The sequence below is a fragment of the Schistosoma haematobium genome, chromosome 1, assembly GCF_000699445.3.
Source record: "Schistosoma haematobium chromosome 1, whole genome shotgun sequence".
Classification (NCBI taxonomy): Eukaryota; Metazoa; Platyhelminthes; class Trematoda; order Strigeidida; family Schistosomatidae; genus Schistosoma; species Schistosoma haematobium.
The window spans coordinates 36897406-36914561 of NC_067196.1; the positions used below are offsets into that span (position 1 = coordinate 36897406).

The 17156-nt window shown below is 38.0% G+C and overlaps 2 protein-coding genes across 2 annotated transcripts in view; one reads left to right on the plus strand and one right to left on the minus strand.

The window, feature by feature from the left end:
* Positions 1-2059: 2059 nt before the first annotated feature.
* MYBBP1A (Myb-binding protein 1A) overlaps positions 2060-17156 on the minus strand; it is a 34552-nt gene continuing 19455 nt past the window's right edge. The window contains exon 19 of the mRNA XM_051217450.1: positions 2060-3680. The gene's annotated coding sequence lies outside the window, so the exon portion shown is untranslated. The remainder of the gene's footprint in view (positions 3681-17156) is intronic.
* PSMD5 (26S proteasome non-ATPase regulatory subunit 5) lies at positions 6828-16328 on the plus strand. The gene is made up of 6 exons (XM_051217455.1): positions 6828-8924; positions 8965-9109; positions 9145-9280; positions 9321-9424; positions 9459-12465; positions 15903-16328. Exons 1-5 carry the CDS (start codon positions 8746-8748, stop codon positions 9753-9755), a joined length of 861 nt encoding a protein of 286 aa, XP_051073920.1. The 5' UTR covers positions 6828-8745; the 3' UTR covers positions 9756-12465; positions 15903-16328.

Consider the following 17156-nt stretch of genomic DNA (forward strand, 5'->3'; position numbering starts at 1 on the left):
CTCCTTACGATGCTCCACTGCCTTGTGGGTTAGACCTTTAGGTCAAAGGCTCGGGGAGTGGCCCCCTAAGAAAACCACCTGCTTCGGTTTGGGCACCCGGGCAGTATCACAGCCCACACACAAATTGATGAACTCTTTATGCCTATGGAAATTACCTTTCTCGCTTTGAAAAACAAACAATTGATTCAGATTATTATCATTACAATTATTGTCATTATTAATACTATTATTATTATTACTACTATTATTGTAATTATTGTTATTATTATTATTATTATTATTATTATTATTATTATTATTATTATTATTATTATTTTCCACATTATTCACCCTCTTTTATACTTATACAGCGGCTCGTCTTTGATGGAAATTCGACTGTATCTAAACGTTCTCGAGTCACTGTCCTGTTGAAAATTGTATGTTACCACCGAATACGAGGACTGAAGCGGTTTTTCTGAAACCACGTGCACCATTCAAACTGGCTGCCTTCAACGTTCGCACATTTATGCAGGTCGGACAACAGATAGGGCTGGCTATGTCTTTGGAAAGTCTTAATATTGATGTTTGTTGTCTATCCGAGACCCGTATTCAAGACTCTGGCGAAGTACTACAAATTCGATTTCCATATGTCGCTTCGAAAAGCTTGTTTTACGTGCGCTTATCCGGGGACCCTGTGGCATCTTCGTCTGGTCTTGCTGGCGTTGGTGTCGCACTAAGCGCTAGAGCTGAGGCAGCACTAGTCGAGTGGATCCCCATTAACAGTCGGTTATGTGCTGTTAGATTAGAAAGTTCCATCAAAGTGAGAAGAAATCGGCGTGAGAAACGATGTCTTTTCGTCATCTCCGCCTATGCCCCGACAGATTGCAGCCCGGATGCAATCAAGGATGAGTTTTACCACCAGTTATCAGTTCTTCTCCAGAAAGTGCGTTCGACAGATATTGTAGTACTAGCCGGAGACTTGAATGCTCAGGTCGGGCGTCTAGGCACAGAAGAGAGTCGTTTAGGTGGCCGATGGGGACTCGTTGGTCGCAGGTCAGATAACGGGGACCGTCTACTGCAACTGTGCACAGACCACAACCTGTTTCTGGCTAGCACTAACTTTCGGCACAGTCATCGCCGATGTGCCACCTGGCGTCCTCCCTCTGCATCTCAAGCCTGGACTCAGATTGATCACATCGCGATGAGCTACCGCTGGCGTGGTTGTGTACAAGACTGCCGCTCCTTTTGGAGTACCTATCTGGACTCTGACCATGCCTTGGTCTGCGCCGATCTTGCCTTACTTTTCAGTGGCCAACGAAGTGACCACCACCAAAAGATTGATGTTAGCAAGCTGGTTGCAACTTCTGTTGCAAGTAAGTATCGAACCGAGCTAGCCTCTAGGCTTTTACAAGACTGGCAGGATTCTAATCCTGTACTCACCCTGGATGGTGAGCAGATAGACGTAGTTGAGAAGTTCGTGTATCTGGGTAGCTGCATAAGTGCTGGTGGGGGTGTGAGTGATGAGATCAATGCACGAATAGTGAAAGCCAGAGCGGCTTATGCCAATCTGGGCCACCTTTGGCGCCTTCGTGATGTTAGTCTGGCTGTAAAAGGTCGGATCTACAACGCGTCGGTGAGAGCAGTTTTGCTCTATGCTTGTGAAACCTGGTCTCTCCGAATTGAGGATGTTAGACGACTCTGTGTTCGATCATCGCTGTCTCCGAAGGATTGCTGACATTCAGTGGCAACACCATGTTAGTAATGCAGAGGTTCGGCATCGTGTGCTCGGGCACAGAGATGATAATTCGATTGGTGTCACCATCTTGAAACACCGACTTCGGTGGCCTGGACATGTTCTCCGAATGTCGTCCCAGAGAATTCCACGTCGTGCATTATTTTCCGACTCTGGAACTGGTTGGAAGAAACGGAGAGGTGGTCAGTGCATGACATGGTGTCGTGGTATGAAAGAAAGCTGCAAAGGACTGGCTTCTGTTGGTCCTTCACGACTCCCTGGTTGGGGTCTGAGAGATGGTGCTACACAGTGGCTAGAGACGTTATCAGATATGGCTCAGAATAGAAGCCAGTGTCGATCATGCTGTAACCTTCTTTTACTTTCTTCATAAAAAAGTGGTTGTGTCTCCTTTACCTGAAAGATTTCTTCTGATTGTACCTTTTCGTTCCGTCGTTACTACCACACTACCTTACTCCAATCTCTTCGTCATTGTTCTCTTTTTCCTTTGCGCTCCTTAGTTTTTTTTCTACTTCTCTTCGAATTCTCATTGTTTTGTGTGGCGCATATATATTGGCGCTCTCTTACCGCCGGAGACGGAAATCCGTGAGGTAAGGTGAGGTGTGACATTTTTAGGGTCGACCTTTTCTAACCCCACCCCTCCTTGTGGGAAGGCAGCATCGCTGCAGATGCTGGTTGTCTGAGGGAAACACTTTACTGCTGTCACACCCCTCTACAGTCAGCATTACGACTTCGCCCTCAGACCTTGAGTTGCTGCTTTTAGTCTTACCGTTCACCAATCGACCTGCCTGGCATGGTAGAACCTATCTCCTGTCAACTAATTAAATTAACACAACGTTGAAGTCGAATATTGTTATTATTATTATTTGAACACATAAACACCGGTACAAGAGGGAACCAAATATACATGCGCCACACAAAGAAAGTGAGATTGTAAAGAAATAAAGGAAAGCATAATAAAGAAACACCAATGGATAGAAATAAGTGTATGAGAGTGAAATAATAATAATGGTAGGAGAAACAGTTCAGTTAGAAAAATGTAACCAGAAAAATTCATTCAGTTAAAGAAGTTACGTTCATATTTATATAAAAAGTAATATAAATTTACAACAGGGTCTCCACTGGTTTCTATTCTAAGCCATTCATGGAAACGTCTAAAGCCACTGTGCTGCACCTTAACTACGGAGGAATTCGTACGGGATCAACAGAAACCAGTCTTGTGCAGCTTTCTTTCATACCACGACACCATGTCATGCACTGACCACCTCCGCTTTTTCCAACCAGTCCCAGCGTCGGCAAATAATGCACGACGTGGAATTCTCTGGGATGACATTCGTAGAACATGTCCAAGTCATCGAAGTCAGTGTTTCAAAATGGTGACCAATTGAATTTTCACCGCTGTGCCCCGAACATGAGTTGTCGAACCCCTGCGTTATCAACGTGGTGTTGCCACTAGATGTCAACAATCCTTCGGAGACAACGATGATGAATCAGAGAGAGTCGTTTAACATCCTCAACTCGAAGAGACCAGGTTTCACAAGCATAGAGCAAAACTGCTCTCACCGACACATTATGGATCTGACCTTCAACAGGCAACCTGACATCAGGAAGGAGCCAGAGATTGCCCAGGTTGGCATAAATCTATCTGCTTACTAGCAGTGGTAAGTGCATGTACAGGGTCTTGCTAGTCGTGTAAAAGTACTCTGCACTTAGAAGGTAGAAAGAACATGCCATACTTACGGACTCTGATTGCCAACTAAATAAGTACGTATTTCATGACTTGGATATCGTCGTACCGTAAGACGATGTCATCTGCATATTCAAGGTCGACAGGTTTTTCTCTAGACGACAGATCCACACCACCGTTATTTACATCCATCATAGGTGTATTCATCACGTCATCGATGACCAAGTTGAAGAGGAATGATGAGATTGGGCAACCATGCCTAACCTCACTACTTGAATGAAACAGTGGGGAGAGTTGGTATTATGCCCATACTCTAAGGTGTTTCTTTATAGAGCACATCTTTCTTCAATACACAATCCAAGGGATTTTATTTATTATTTATTTGAACACATAAATATTTTTACAAGAGGACACCAAATATATATGCGACACACAAAAGAATGAGAATCCGAGGAGATAAAAAGAAGGTAAGTAGCGTAAAAAAAAGAACAATAACGAACAGATTAGTGTAAGGTTGTGTAATAATAATAATAATAATAATAATAATAATAATAATAATAATAATAATAGTAATGATGGGGGAAACCTAAACATACGACCGGAAGAAATCTTTCAGTTAAGGAAGAAAAAACCGTTTTTTATGAAGTAAAAGGAGGTTACAGCAGGATCGCCACTGGCTTCTATTCTGGGCCATATCTGATAGCGTCTCTAGCCACTGTGTTGTACCATCTCTCGGATCCCAGCCAGGAAGTCGTGAAGGACCAACAGAAGCCAACTAACCCAGACATTCATAGAACATGTCCAAGCCACTGAAGTCGATATTTCAAGATGGCGACACTAATTGCATTATCGTATCTGCGCCCGAACACACGATGCCGAACCTCTGCATTACTAACATGGTGTTGCCACTGAATGTCAGCAATCCTTCGGAGACAGCGATGATCGAACACAGAGTCGTCTAACATCCTCAATTCGGAGAGACCAGGTTTCACAAGCATAGAGCAAAACTGCTCTCACCGACGCGTTGTAGATCCGACCTTTTACAGCCAGACTAACATCACGAAGGCGCCAAAGGTGGCCCAGATTGGCATAAAACTTGCGTCATTTATGGCGTAGGCGAAATATCCGTCTATAAACCAAAGGATGTGTTTACTGCGCAGCAGTTCGTCCCGTCCTACTTTATGGCAGTGAAACATGGCCGGCAAGAGTAGAGGATATTCATAGGTTACTAGTATTTGATCATAGGTGTCTTCGAAATATTGCTCGTATATCCTGGGACTATCGAGTAAGTAACGCAGTTGTTAGGAAACGGATACTAGGTAAGGATGGCAAATCAATTGATGATGTAGTGAAACTTCATCAGTTGAGATGGCTGGGACACGTGTTACGTATGCCCAACCACCGACTGCCTCGATGTGCGATGTTCAGTGGTATCGGAGTAGGTTGGAAGAAAGCTAGGGGCGGCCAGACCAAAACATGGCAAAAGTCCATGAAGTCACTGACAAGTGGACTGAGTCATGTTGGTAGGTGTAGACTACCTTGTTGGGGACCGTGAGATGATAGCAACCGATGGTTAGAGACCCTGAATGACATGGCTCAAAATCATTTGCAATGGCGCAGGTGCATCCACTCCTTGTGTTCTCCCAAATTCTAATCCCCTGATTCCTCCTTGTCTCTTTTTTCTCTTCTTAAATTTATTTCACTGGATTATACTCTTTAAATAACATCTCCAAACCCTAGTCTTCCCGATTACTGCTTATACTCTTATTACCTCTACCACTATGGGATTTGAATCGACAACTGCATCTCTGTACTAATGTGGTATGGCAACTTGAACTGATGTGCGTACCTACGAAGTTCTATGTTTCTACTAACTGATTGAGATTGGCATAAGCCGCTCTGGCTTTCACTATACGTGCATTGATCTCATCACTCACATCCCACCAGCACTTATGCAGCTACCCAGATACACGAACTTCTCGACTATGTCTATCTGCTCACCATCCAGGGTGAGTACAGGATTAGAATCCTGCCAGTCTTGTAAAAGTACTTTGCACTTCGAAGGTGCAAAGCACATACCATACCTACGGACACTGATTGCCAACTGATTAAGTGCGGATTGCATGCCTTGAGCATTATCGCACAGTAAGACAATATCGTCCGCATACTCAAGGTCGAGAAGTCTTTCTCCAGGCAACAGATCCACACCATCATTACTTACATCCATCAGAGCTGTTTCCAGAATGTCATCGATGGCAAAGTTGAAGAGGAATGGTGAGATTGGGCAACCCTGCCTAACCCCACTGCTCGAATGGAACAATGGAGAGAGGTGGTTGTATGCCCTCACTCTGTCTGAGGTGTTTTTATATAGGGCTTTTAGGATGTTAATAAACTTCTCAGGCACACCCTTCTTCAATAGACAATCCCAGAGAACAGTCCTGTCCAACGAATCGAAGGCAGCCCTGATGTCAAGAAACACTACAATTGTTGGCCTTTGAAAAGTATGGCGGTGTTCTAACATTTGGCGGAGGTCGAAGATATGATCAATACATCCTCGACCGGGACGAAACCCAGCCTGCTCCTCGCGAATCAATCTTTCTCGGGTTTTGAAAAACCTACGAAGCAGGATGGAAGTCAATATTTTGACACGATCGGAGGTAGACTTGTCCCCCGATAGTTGTTACAGGAACGACGTGAACCCTTTTTAAAGATAGGGACAACTATCGACTCATTCCATGAAGTTGGTACACTCTCTAGTTCCCCAACCTTTGTAAACAACGTCGTCAATTCCTTAGTCAAAAGTCACCACCATCTTTAAAAAGAGCCGGAGGTAGGTCATCTGGGCCAGGTGATTTGTAACGTTTCAAGAGTTGGAGTTCCTTGCGGACTTCCTCCTCATTTGGTGGATCAGTCGTCACCGGCCAGGGAGGGCAGGCCAGTCTGACCGATGTTGCCGGAGCAGCAGGCCAGTTGAACTGCCCTTCGAAAAATTCTGCCCATCGTCCAAGACGTCGATGGATGTTAGTGATTGGCATCCCATCATCCTCGCAAATTGTTTCACTCACACCAGACTTCTTGCTGCCAGTGGCTCGGATGAGCTGGAAGAGCTTCCTGTTGTTAGCAGATGCGACTGCTGCTTCCACCTCATTAGTACCGACTGTTAATGGGTATCCAATCGATTAGTGCTGCCTCAGCTCCAGCGCTTAGCACGACACCAACGCCAGCAAGACCAGACGAAGATGCTACAGGGTCCCCGGATAAGCGCACGTAAAACAAGCTTTTCGAAGCGACAGATGAAGAGCGAATTTGTAGTACTTCACCAGAGTCTTGAATACGGGTCTCGGATAGAGGGCAGACGTCGATATTAAGACTTTCTGAAGACATAGGCAGCTCTATCTGTTGTCCGACCTGCATAAATGTGCGAACGTTGAAGGCAGCCAGTTTGAATGTTGCACGTGGTTTCAGTATTCGTATTCGTTGGTAGCATTCAACTTCCGACTGGTCAGTGACTTGAGATTGTTTAGTTAGGACAGGGTTTCCACCATGGGCGAGCTGCTGTATCGGTTAAAAATAAAATTTGCAAAACGAAAATAAAGGGGAATACATAAATGCCTTAGTATAAAAGAAATAAATACGAACGTTATCATATGATCGTGAATAGGATTTGTCAGAGCGAGCGTTGAAGCAATAGGAAATTTTCCAATCGTAGTTATCATTGATTTGTGTGACGACTGTGATACTGCCCGGGCCCCAAAACTGAAGCAGTGGGTATTTCAGGGAACCACTTCCCGAGCCTTTGACCTAAAGGTTTAATCCACAAGGCAGTGGAGCAACGTTAGGCGATGCAGTCCCATGGTGGCCAGTGACCAACAATAGTCTCATACGCCGTTTGTTTCCTTATGATCCCGGAGCCCATGTGCACCATTGGTTTGGAATTAGGGTTTTCCAACTCCGCTAGGTGGATCCTGCGTGTCCACTAATCTGGTGAAAATGCCGGACATTCGCTTTTCGTTCTCTTGATTTTGTAAACAACAACCTCGCCTCGAGAAGGCAATGAGTAGGACGTCCCTGACAGTTGCTGTATGCACGTGGCTATGTGAGTACATTTCGAGAAGGAGAGTAGACTCTCTTCACCCTCGGTCGTATCAGGGCATTTGGAGGTAAGTGCCATGTACCACAGTTGATTCAACTGAGTACACAAATATGTATGTGTTCACTAACTAACTAGCGTACTCACATCCTGCAGATTCAGCTTTTTTAGAGCTTAACGTACTAACATCTAAAGATATTTTCTGGTTTAGTGTTTGATCAACCCATTCACACTTTTTGTATATCTTTTCCTATTTTCGTATGACCCGACGCTGTTTGTAGTTCGATATCGCGATTATGTTTTTATTTATTTGTGTTTTCGCTTACATTCTTTTGGGTATTCCAGTTGAGAATTCTCAATTCCTCTCCTTTATCCTCTGTTCGGATAATTTAATAAGTGTGTAGATTACAGTAATTTTCTACCTTACTTGTTATACTCCTTCAGTACGTAGCGAATTTGAGCATATTATTAAAGCAGCTATTACAGAAGTGCTCAAACTTTTTGACAATCTCCGTCAAGAATGACTGTATATACTATTTTCTATCTTTTTTGTGAGGAAACTGCATGTATATGGTTCAAACAACATTACATATGATTACTAATCGCCATTTAATATTGTGCAACTTCAGTGCCGTCGTTGTTACCAAAAAAGGTTTGCTATATGGGAAAGAATCATGATACATTTGATATTCATCTTCTTCATATCCCAAATATGTCACAATTTATATCAAATTCTATGCAATAATCAACTGTCTGACGTTTCTTTAATATAATCCTATGTCATACCTTACTGACTTTTAATGTGTCAAACGATTTTTTGATCACTTGAATTGTACCCGTTCAGCTCAAGTAATGTTACTCTAATCCACATGAAGTGTTCTTGATCAGTCATAAATTTTTGTGATTCATGCTTGTCTGATTAATAATGACTTGTGACCTGATTCAGTAGTATACTGGTACGAATTACTACAATTTCCTTCAGCAAATTAAGGGAAAATAAACAAAGAAGTGACTATCAATAAAAGTAAGTTGAAAATAAGGAAATAAAAATATAAAAACCAAGTCACAATAAAGTATGAAGTATGTATAATAGTTTTATTCATGTACATCTTGATGTTGATTGGCAGTTTGTAGCGTAGGGTGTATTTTTCGAATCCTTTACTTTTTATTACGTTTGACATAAAGAAAAGTCATTGTATACTGTGCTCTCTCATTTCAGAGAAGACAGTTGCTTCCATAATGGCAATTCCTGATGAAGTATTTGATCTTGTTTCAAAAGTTTCGAATGGAAATGGAAATATGGAGGATTATGAACGCATTTGTTTGATTCTATCTAATCTGACAACTACAGAACTGAGTTCTGTTTTTCAAAAATGTGATATTTTAAAAGCATTGATGTCGATTGATTTACATGACAAGTTTGTTTAATCTTCTACGCAATAATCGTTTTGCTTTTAGACAGTCTGCTCAAATTGCGATTAAATTAGCTTCCATTGTATTCTCCCTCATACCTTTATTTGACTTTGTTCAATCTCACCAAGAAGAGCTGCTTTTAATACTTGAATCGACGAAACTCGATTTGATTGAGTTTATTTTGAAAAGGGTAATCACATCCTTACATTTCAGTTATGCATGAAGCTAAGAGCTGGTGTAGTTGAACCTAGTTGTTCAGTAGACAATCTACCGGAATGCATTTTAAAGTCAATAACTAGATTAGTTCTTCATGAAAAACTTTCTTTATCTATGGAAGCCCAAAATTTCCTGATAACTTTGGGTAACAACAAAAAATGAAACATTCTAATCGTATACTTTAGCTACAAAATGTCCTCTTGGTTTAAAAAGCGTTTTAGGGCCCAATGTAGTCGGTACATTAAATCCACTGTGTTCTAAATCTGAGCATTTAATAAGAGTTTCTGAAGTAAGTTGTCAAAAACTTTATTTTGTGAATTAAGTTTGCTGTACATCTAGTTTCCAAACAACCTGGAGTGTTCAAAGACGTTGAAAATTCTGGTTTGTTTCAACCTATTTTGGATGGTTTAAATTCAAGAGATCCTCTAGTCCGCTTGAACTGGTTAGAATTAGGGAAATTGTTGACTGTTTCAGAGACGGGTTATCACTTTCTGAATAGGCAAGGTGTGTTCTCTAGATTATTGGACGATTTGTATTCTTCTGCTTCGGATCCATTAGGTGATTTACTACTTCCAGGTGAGTTTGAATATATGGTTTTTTCGGAAAATCCAAGGACTTAGAGAGTATATCTAATTTCTACATAATCAACGCAACTATTAAAATAATTAATTGCTTCATCAGTATTAAAATCAACGCATTTGCGATACAGAATCCTATTCATTTACCTCTAGATTTTGCAAGAACGCAAATAGTTCTCTTATCGTGACCACACTGCCCAAAATTTATTAGTGCGATTATAACCTATCTAATCCGCCTACATAAGTTGTGGAAAGACGAATAGTGTAAGAAAAAGATAGTAAGAGATCCTACAGACAAGCATACACATGTGAGACGTTAAACGTAGAGAAAATATGTATCAGTGTGAGTTATCACACCTTAAATCAGTTCAATATAAATAAACAAACAAAAAAAATGAAAATCTTACTGCTAACAAACAGTAAAATGAAGAACAACAAGAACAAACGTTAGAAGAGACGAATAAAATTATGGTCAAAACTTGTCTAATAATATTATGTTCAGGATATATAGAATAATAACTGTAGCTGGCTGATTTACGGTCGTTTGACTAAAAGCCACCAACCTTAGGTTTTGATTACTTCACTTGGAATCTAAACCTCTCGATGAGACCTATATCAACAGTTGATGACATCATGTTTTGATGCAATGGCTTGTTATAGGAACCACTAACGCATTTTCAACCTACTTCTGTCCTACTGTTAGTAACACCTTTTGGCGTTTTGTTTCGCTGCATCCATAAGAGAAAGGTTCATGTCTTCACCAACTGATTTATGAAGACATACATAAAATAGAGATTGTATATATATACTAAGACCATTGGTCGATTTAGAGATATCTTTAGAATTGTAACTTTAAGTGGTGTTCGATAGGATAATTCACTATCAGAATTTTTATTTAACTTCTTCATAAGCAATCCTTCGGGGATAACACTTTCTTCGTCTAACTTTCCACGGATTCATCCTTAATCGGCTTAGAATACGTAAATAGGATATTCGTATTTGGTAAGGTTACTGATAAACTGTAGCCTTCTGATTGTCCTGAGACATAATCCGAACATGTTCGGAGCGCGTTTCTCTTCCTCTTAGTTCAAAATATTGCTTCAGGACTGGTTTATGTCATCTCCTAGATTGATCATAGGGTATAAAATTGTCATTTATTATTATTTTGGAAGTCTTATCACTTCTAGTGGGTTGGTGTCTGACAAAATGTATGCATAAATTCAGAGACTAGCTTGGTTTTCAACATGTTCCGCTTGTGGCTCAGGCGGAATATTTGTATCCCAACAAAAAGGCGAGTATGCTGTGCAGTAATTTGATCTGCCTTTTTGTGGCTGTAAGATGCAGTCTTAACAAAACATCATCCAGGCAACACGAACCATATTTAAACTTCTACATAATATAATCCTTGTTTTATATCAGACGTAAATGTTTTATACGAATCCCTATCACCGTCTTTTATGCAACCTGTACTATGTATTATCGTTTTTGGTCTCATGTAATTTGTGATTATTCGCTTTTTTTTTGAAAGTAATAGTCTATCAATTTCATTTTTCTTAAAAGGATATATTGGATTTTTGGTAGTCTTGCTAAGCGAGACCCTGACCATTGGTTAGGGTCAAAAAGCGATGGAAGGTTTAAGAATGTATTATCAGATGCGGTCGATAATAATGCTATCAGTATTTCTATGGTGGCATTTGAATCTATTAGCTGTATAGCGACTACACCAACAGGTCGGATTACCTTAGATAAGTTATTTGGTGAGTATGATTAAAGTTATTTTGTCTCACTTCATTCCTCGACGTTAACTGTTAGTTTTACTGTACAGTACTATTTGTTTTCGTGTCAGTTATGATAGTAGTCTTTCGTTACTGTAAGTAAATTTTTTAATAAATACCCCCTTTGTATCACATATTTAAATTACAAACATTTTTAATAATTCGAATCAAATCCATCCGAAATATTTTCACTTTAATACCGAGAGAGATAAATACAGGGTTAATGTCACATTGAGAATACCATTACCCACTGGGGTTCCTTTCCAACTTGAATACTAATTTCTATTATTATACAATCGTAAGTATCATTCATGATGACTGATTTCGTGTCAATCGTCTAAGTATTTAAACTTTAGAAATCAATGGACCATATGGTAAATTCTTCTCAGGTTATTCTAGTCAAAACGTTTGAGCTAGAAACGTCATTTCTAAAAAACAATTACTCACTACCATCGTTTTTGTCTGAGAAAAAATTAAAACATTTTTACACCATATCGTAGATAAGTTAAGTGATAATTTGATCATTAGTACGTGAACTAGGGGTGTGACAATAAATTATCTATTTGTAGACACAGTGCATTTACTATGCTCATCTGTTTATTGATCAAACCTTTAAGATTCGTCCAATTTTGATTTTAGCTAAAGGTGGCTCATTTGATAGTGTTTTGAACAAGCTTTTTGTATTTATTTCCAATTCACCAACTGAGATATGCACTAGAGCTGTCGAATGCTATAGTTTTCTTCTACGTCGACCTGATGGGATAGATTCAGAAGGCTTATTTGCCGATGCCGTACTTTCTCTTAACTGGGCAATAATTTCTTGTCAAAAAAGCATTGATACAACAAATTCCAATTCAGTTGAAGATAAAGAATTATTAATTGCTCCACTACTGAAACGCCTTTATTCTCTTGCAACTCAACCATTTTTTGAGGTGCGTGTAGCAGTATTCAAAGCTATCGATGCGATTGTAACGCAGGTAGGTTTTGCAATTTATTGTTTACTTCATTTTTCTGCGTATTCATTTCTATGTATTGATTTAATTAATTGTGATCATGTACGTGTTTTTGCATTCAGTCATGAACCACCAAAGTAGAATAAATGAAGTTGGAATCTGTTACTTACTGCCTCAGCCAGTATGTTACTATTCCACACCAGTCACTTGCATCTTTGAGTGAACTTTTATCCCTGAAGTTTAGAGTTTACGGAGAGTATAAAAGCCTAAATTCAGGGTATTGTCATTTTTTATCACCGACCATCTAATTCAGTCTATAACAAATACAAATAATAAAAACAAGATAGTAAATGCTCTTATTGTACCTACATATCGGTACTCCTATATTTCGTATATCAATCGACTGGAGAACTGTTATTACTATCACTCCCAACAGTGTATAGTTTCCAGAAGCCAAAACGAAGTGATCGGAACAGGTTATTCTAAACTCAGTTCAAATTAAGCGACAAAGCACAAAGTAAAAAACGTGATTTAGTGAAAATAGTTTAACAAGCAAATATGTATGCGTATGCAGATGAGTCATCAAGCGTTTAAGAGTGTTAGAGAAATACATAGGCTGCCACATTCAATCAATCATATATGGCAATTTATGCAAACATGATGATATTTATGAATATATAGTCGAACTATTTCGAACTAGAATAATTCTGCCAAATAGGTCAGTTCAAGGGCTTAGTTAATATGAATATATACATTAGCTTTTTTGAGGGTAAGACTATTATAAAGATCTACCCCTGAGAACATAAATACAAATCAGGGTGTCCACATCCGAAAAACAAAAATACAGTAAACAGAACAGAATACGAATAGTATATAGAAATGATAAACACAATAGCATTAATTTCAACAGTTGAGATCATGAGTCGATTGAAGCTAGACCACCATGAAAAATCTGGAAGCACTGGACGGCCGTTTCGTCCTATTGTGGGACTCCTCAATTGACTCATGATCTCAACTGTTGAAATTACTACAATCTCCACAAAATCCCCTATGATACAATAGTATTAATCATTAAAAATCAGTCTACATACTTAAAATCACAATATTTGAAATGTTCTTATGGATAAGGATTAATAAAACGGTAATAAATATGAAGGAATTATAAAATTTATTCAAATGGTAGAATATTTGTACGGCAAATAATATGAAAATTGTAGAAGAAAAGATTGACACTCAAAGTTGCGTAATCACAACAACAAAGAATGGGTTGACTATAAGATAAAAATGTTTGAATCTCAGATAAAACTTAAAGTATGAAAAGAAAGAAAGACAAAACTAAACAAAAACAAACAGAATTTAGCGAAGAAAATTTTCTTTTTGACAAAATCATGTACTTAAGCTATACATTCGTATTTATAGTTATGTGGTAAATATATGCCTATAAAAGTATTTCATTGGGAAGGAAATTTTCTTCGTTGAATCCTCTTTAATTTAATTCATTGACACTATGTGTTATTTGAATTAATTTTTAACTAGGAGAAAAGATCACCGGAACAAAACAAAGATGACAACAGTATCTTTTTGAATAAGTTTGGTTTATGTCATTTGATATAAATATCCTACCATTTGAATGAATTTTATAATTCCTTCATATTTATTACCGTTTTATTAATCCTTATCCATAAGAACATTTCCAATATTGTGATTTTAAGTATGTAGACTAATTTTTAATGAATAATACTATTGTGTTTAGATTATAGGCAACTGTTGGGAAACCATGAAATAAAAAGAATTCAGGTAATTATGTTACGTTCGTTGTTCTTGCTCTATTTAAATTTATCGTGTTTAAATAAAATAACGAAACTGACTGAAGAATTGGGTGAATCCATTGTATTTCGTTGTTTTCTCTTTAACTAAATACAAGTTATCAAGTTTGATTACTTTAAACTATTAACATAATTTTAGGTTTGAAAATGAATTGTCCAACAGTAAGTAACAAGATGCATAGGATATGAATGTTAATATGGTTAGGAATAAAGTTTTAACAGGATTTTTCTAATGCTAAATGTGACAGTTCTAGAATATTCTAAAATAATTTTCATAATGTAATAACGTATCTAAAAGGTTTAGAAAGAAATAAACTAAGCTGAGAAAAGCCTGAACTCACTAGTTTATCATTATAATAAATTGGATAAGATTAAAAAGAGAGGTCGAAATTCTTTGGCTACTTAGTTTATTCAGTTACTCTATTTGAGCACATAGGCTAGATTTAAGCCTTTTAGTTGCTATGGCTCCCTCAAATTTTGATTATATAGAATTAGAGAACCTAATGATTATTTCGAATGCTCTCATTGCATCCACTTCATATCCCGTTTTCATTAGATGTAGTACTATAGAACTACGAAGCAAATATTTTCCTTTGAGCTAAAGGTTCTTTGGAGCATATTCAATTCAACGTGTAGATGCCTGTCTTTCTTCCTGTTTTTTACAAGTACATGTGAATTGATATAACCAGTTAAAGGTGATACGTGCTAGCTATCTATCTACCTAAGTTTGTGTTGTTGGACATCGCATTCTATGCAACAGAAACAATTTAGCAGCAGAAAATATGTCCTTCAAAGCTATCTTAAGTCTTTGATTTTAGTCATGATCACGTGACTCACGCTTAACATGCAGGTATAGTCAAGCCAAATTGCATGAATATGGTGTACCACCTGTTTCTATAATTAATTCTTTGTCATAAATTGACCCGATGGTTAGCTAGCAAACTTGAACCAACTTATAAGAAGTTGGCTGTATACAGTTTAAGGGATACGTTTGAGTTTGCAATAATTGAAAAAATAAATATATCAAATAAACTTATGGTTTCATACAAAATATCTTCACTGTTTGCCATTATCGCTTTGGAAGAAACAATTGATATTATCAGCCAACACTCACAACACATATCCATACCGCGGATACAATTTAGACATCTACTATATGCACAGAAAATGTTCAGTTCCAATTTAATGGTAAGTTATACTGTCAAGCAGACGGTTTGGCTATGGGAATCCCTTCAGGACCAGTCGTAGCTCATATATTCATTTTAAATGTATAAGGTCCAAAGTTAATGTCCTCTATCAGCGAGATTGTACTTTATGTAAAGTGCGTTGATGATACTTTCGTGTTGTTCAACGGCATAAATCATGTAAGCCAAATACTTGAAACTTACAACTAAGTCCATTCCAGTGTCTGATTTACATTGGAACATAAGAGAATATATGTTCCACACCGTAGGTCTAAGTATCTCTCGCAGAAATGATGGGACATGTCAAAGATACATATATCGGGAAAAAAAACGTGGAGTGGGCAATACTTTCATAGCATTCGCTCTTTAAGTTATAAATACGGATACAAACTTAAATTACTCATCTTGTAATGCTTTGCATACCTATCACCTTTTTCTTTGTGTAAAACAGCCCTGGGGAGTTCGACAAATAACACGACAACCCGGATTTTTCGAATATTTGCTTAATCGTCAAACGGAACTCGGATTTCCAGATAAAATACAACTTGTGCAAGCCAAATTAGACATTATGAACAATATGCTGAAGACATACAAAGTATGGAGTTGTAGTGAATGTAAATCATTCCAAAATTTGATTGATAGACAACAGTTGAAACTAATACAGCTTTATATAAAGGAAGGATTATGGGGTGTTGTAAAATCTGAGGCTGCGGTGGCTCTTGAACCTGGCTAACTAATTGATAATGTAAAGAATGTAAACGATATATGCAAACATATTTTTCTTTTTTGTTGGTTGGTTTTCTTAAATGTTGTGATTCTTAACTTCTAGTGATATGATTCACATATCAATTCTTTAAAATAAGAAATTTTTACAACAACCGACCAGTTAGTCGTTGACTATTGTATTAATTCAATGGAGATCTTAAGACAAACTGATATAAAAACCAGATTATCAATTGAACCTGTCCATAAATTCTGCACAGAATAAAATCAGCACAATTATATATCGTTGACAAGTACCAAGGATTCGTAGTATGATGGAGTATTTTAATCTTTTGGAAATCAGAGTACAAACAGTAGAATTCAAGAGAATATTATGTATCGTACGAAACATCCAGATGTTTTAAGTCCATTGAATCGACCAGTAGTCTAGTCCCACATTAAACGGCAATAGCAGTTACTCAGCGTTCTGAAGGGTAGTTGATGATAAAATGTGATTAAGAACTGTCTCCGAAATGAACGTATAGTCTCACTGAAGTCAGAACAATAGTCTTAGTCACTAATCTTGCTTTTGAAATCACTAGCCTGAAGTGGATTTATTATTATAAATATAATCTGGTAGTTAAACCAACGGGATAACGCAATAATTCATTGATTATTAATGTTAAAATTCGTTGCAAGAATGTTACTTTTAACAGAAAAAGTGATAACATATTTCTTGGTATTTATTAGTACATGTTCGACAGTCACTGATATCTGAAATTAGAATGAAGAATTTACTTCTATAGTCGTCCCTGAGTAAATTACTCCGAGGCATACGTTAGCCCTCAAGTTGATTCCATTAATAACGATGACAGTGAATGAAATATATGCGTCCTATCTAACTTCGTATATCTCCTGTCAACTAATTAAATTAACACAACGTTGAAGTCGAATATTGTTATTATTATTATTTGAACACATAAACACCGGTACAAGAGGGAAC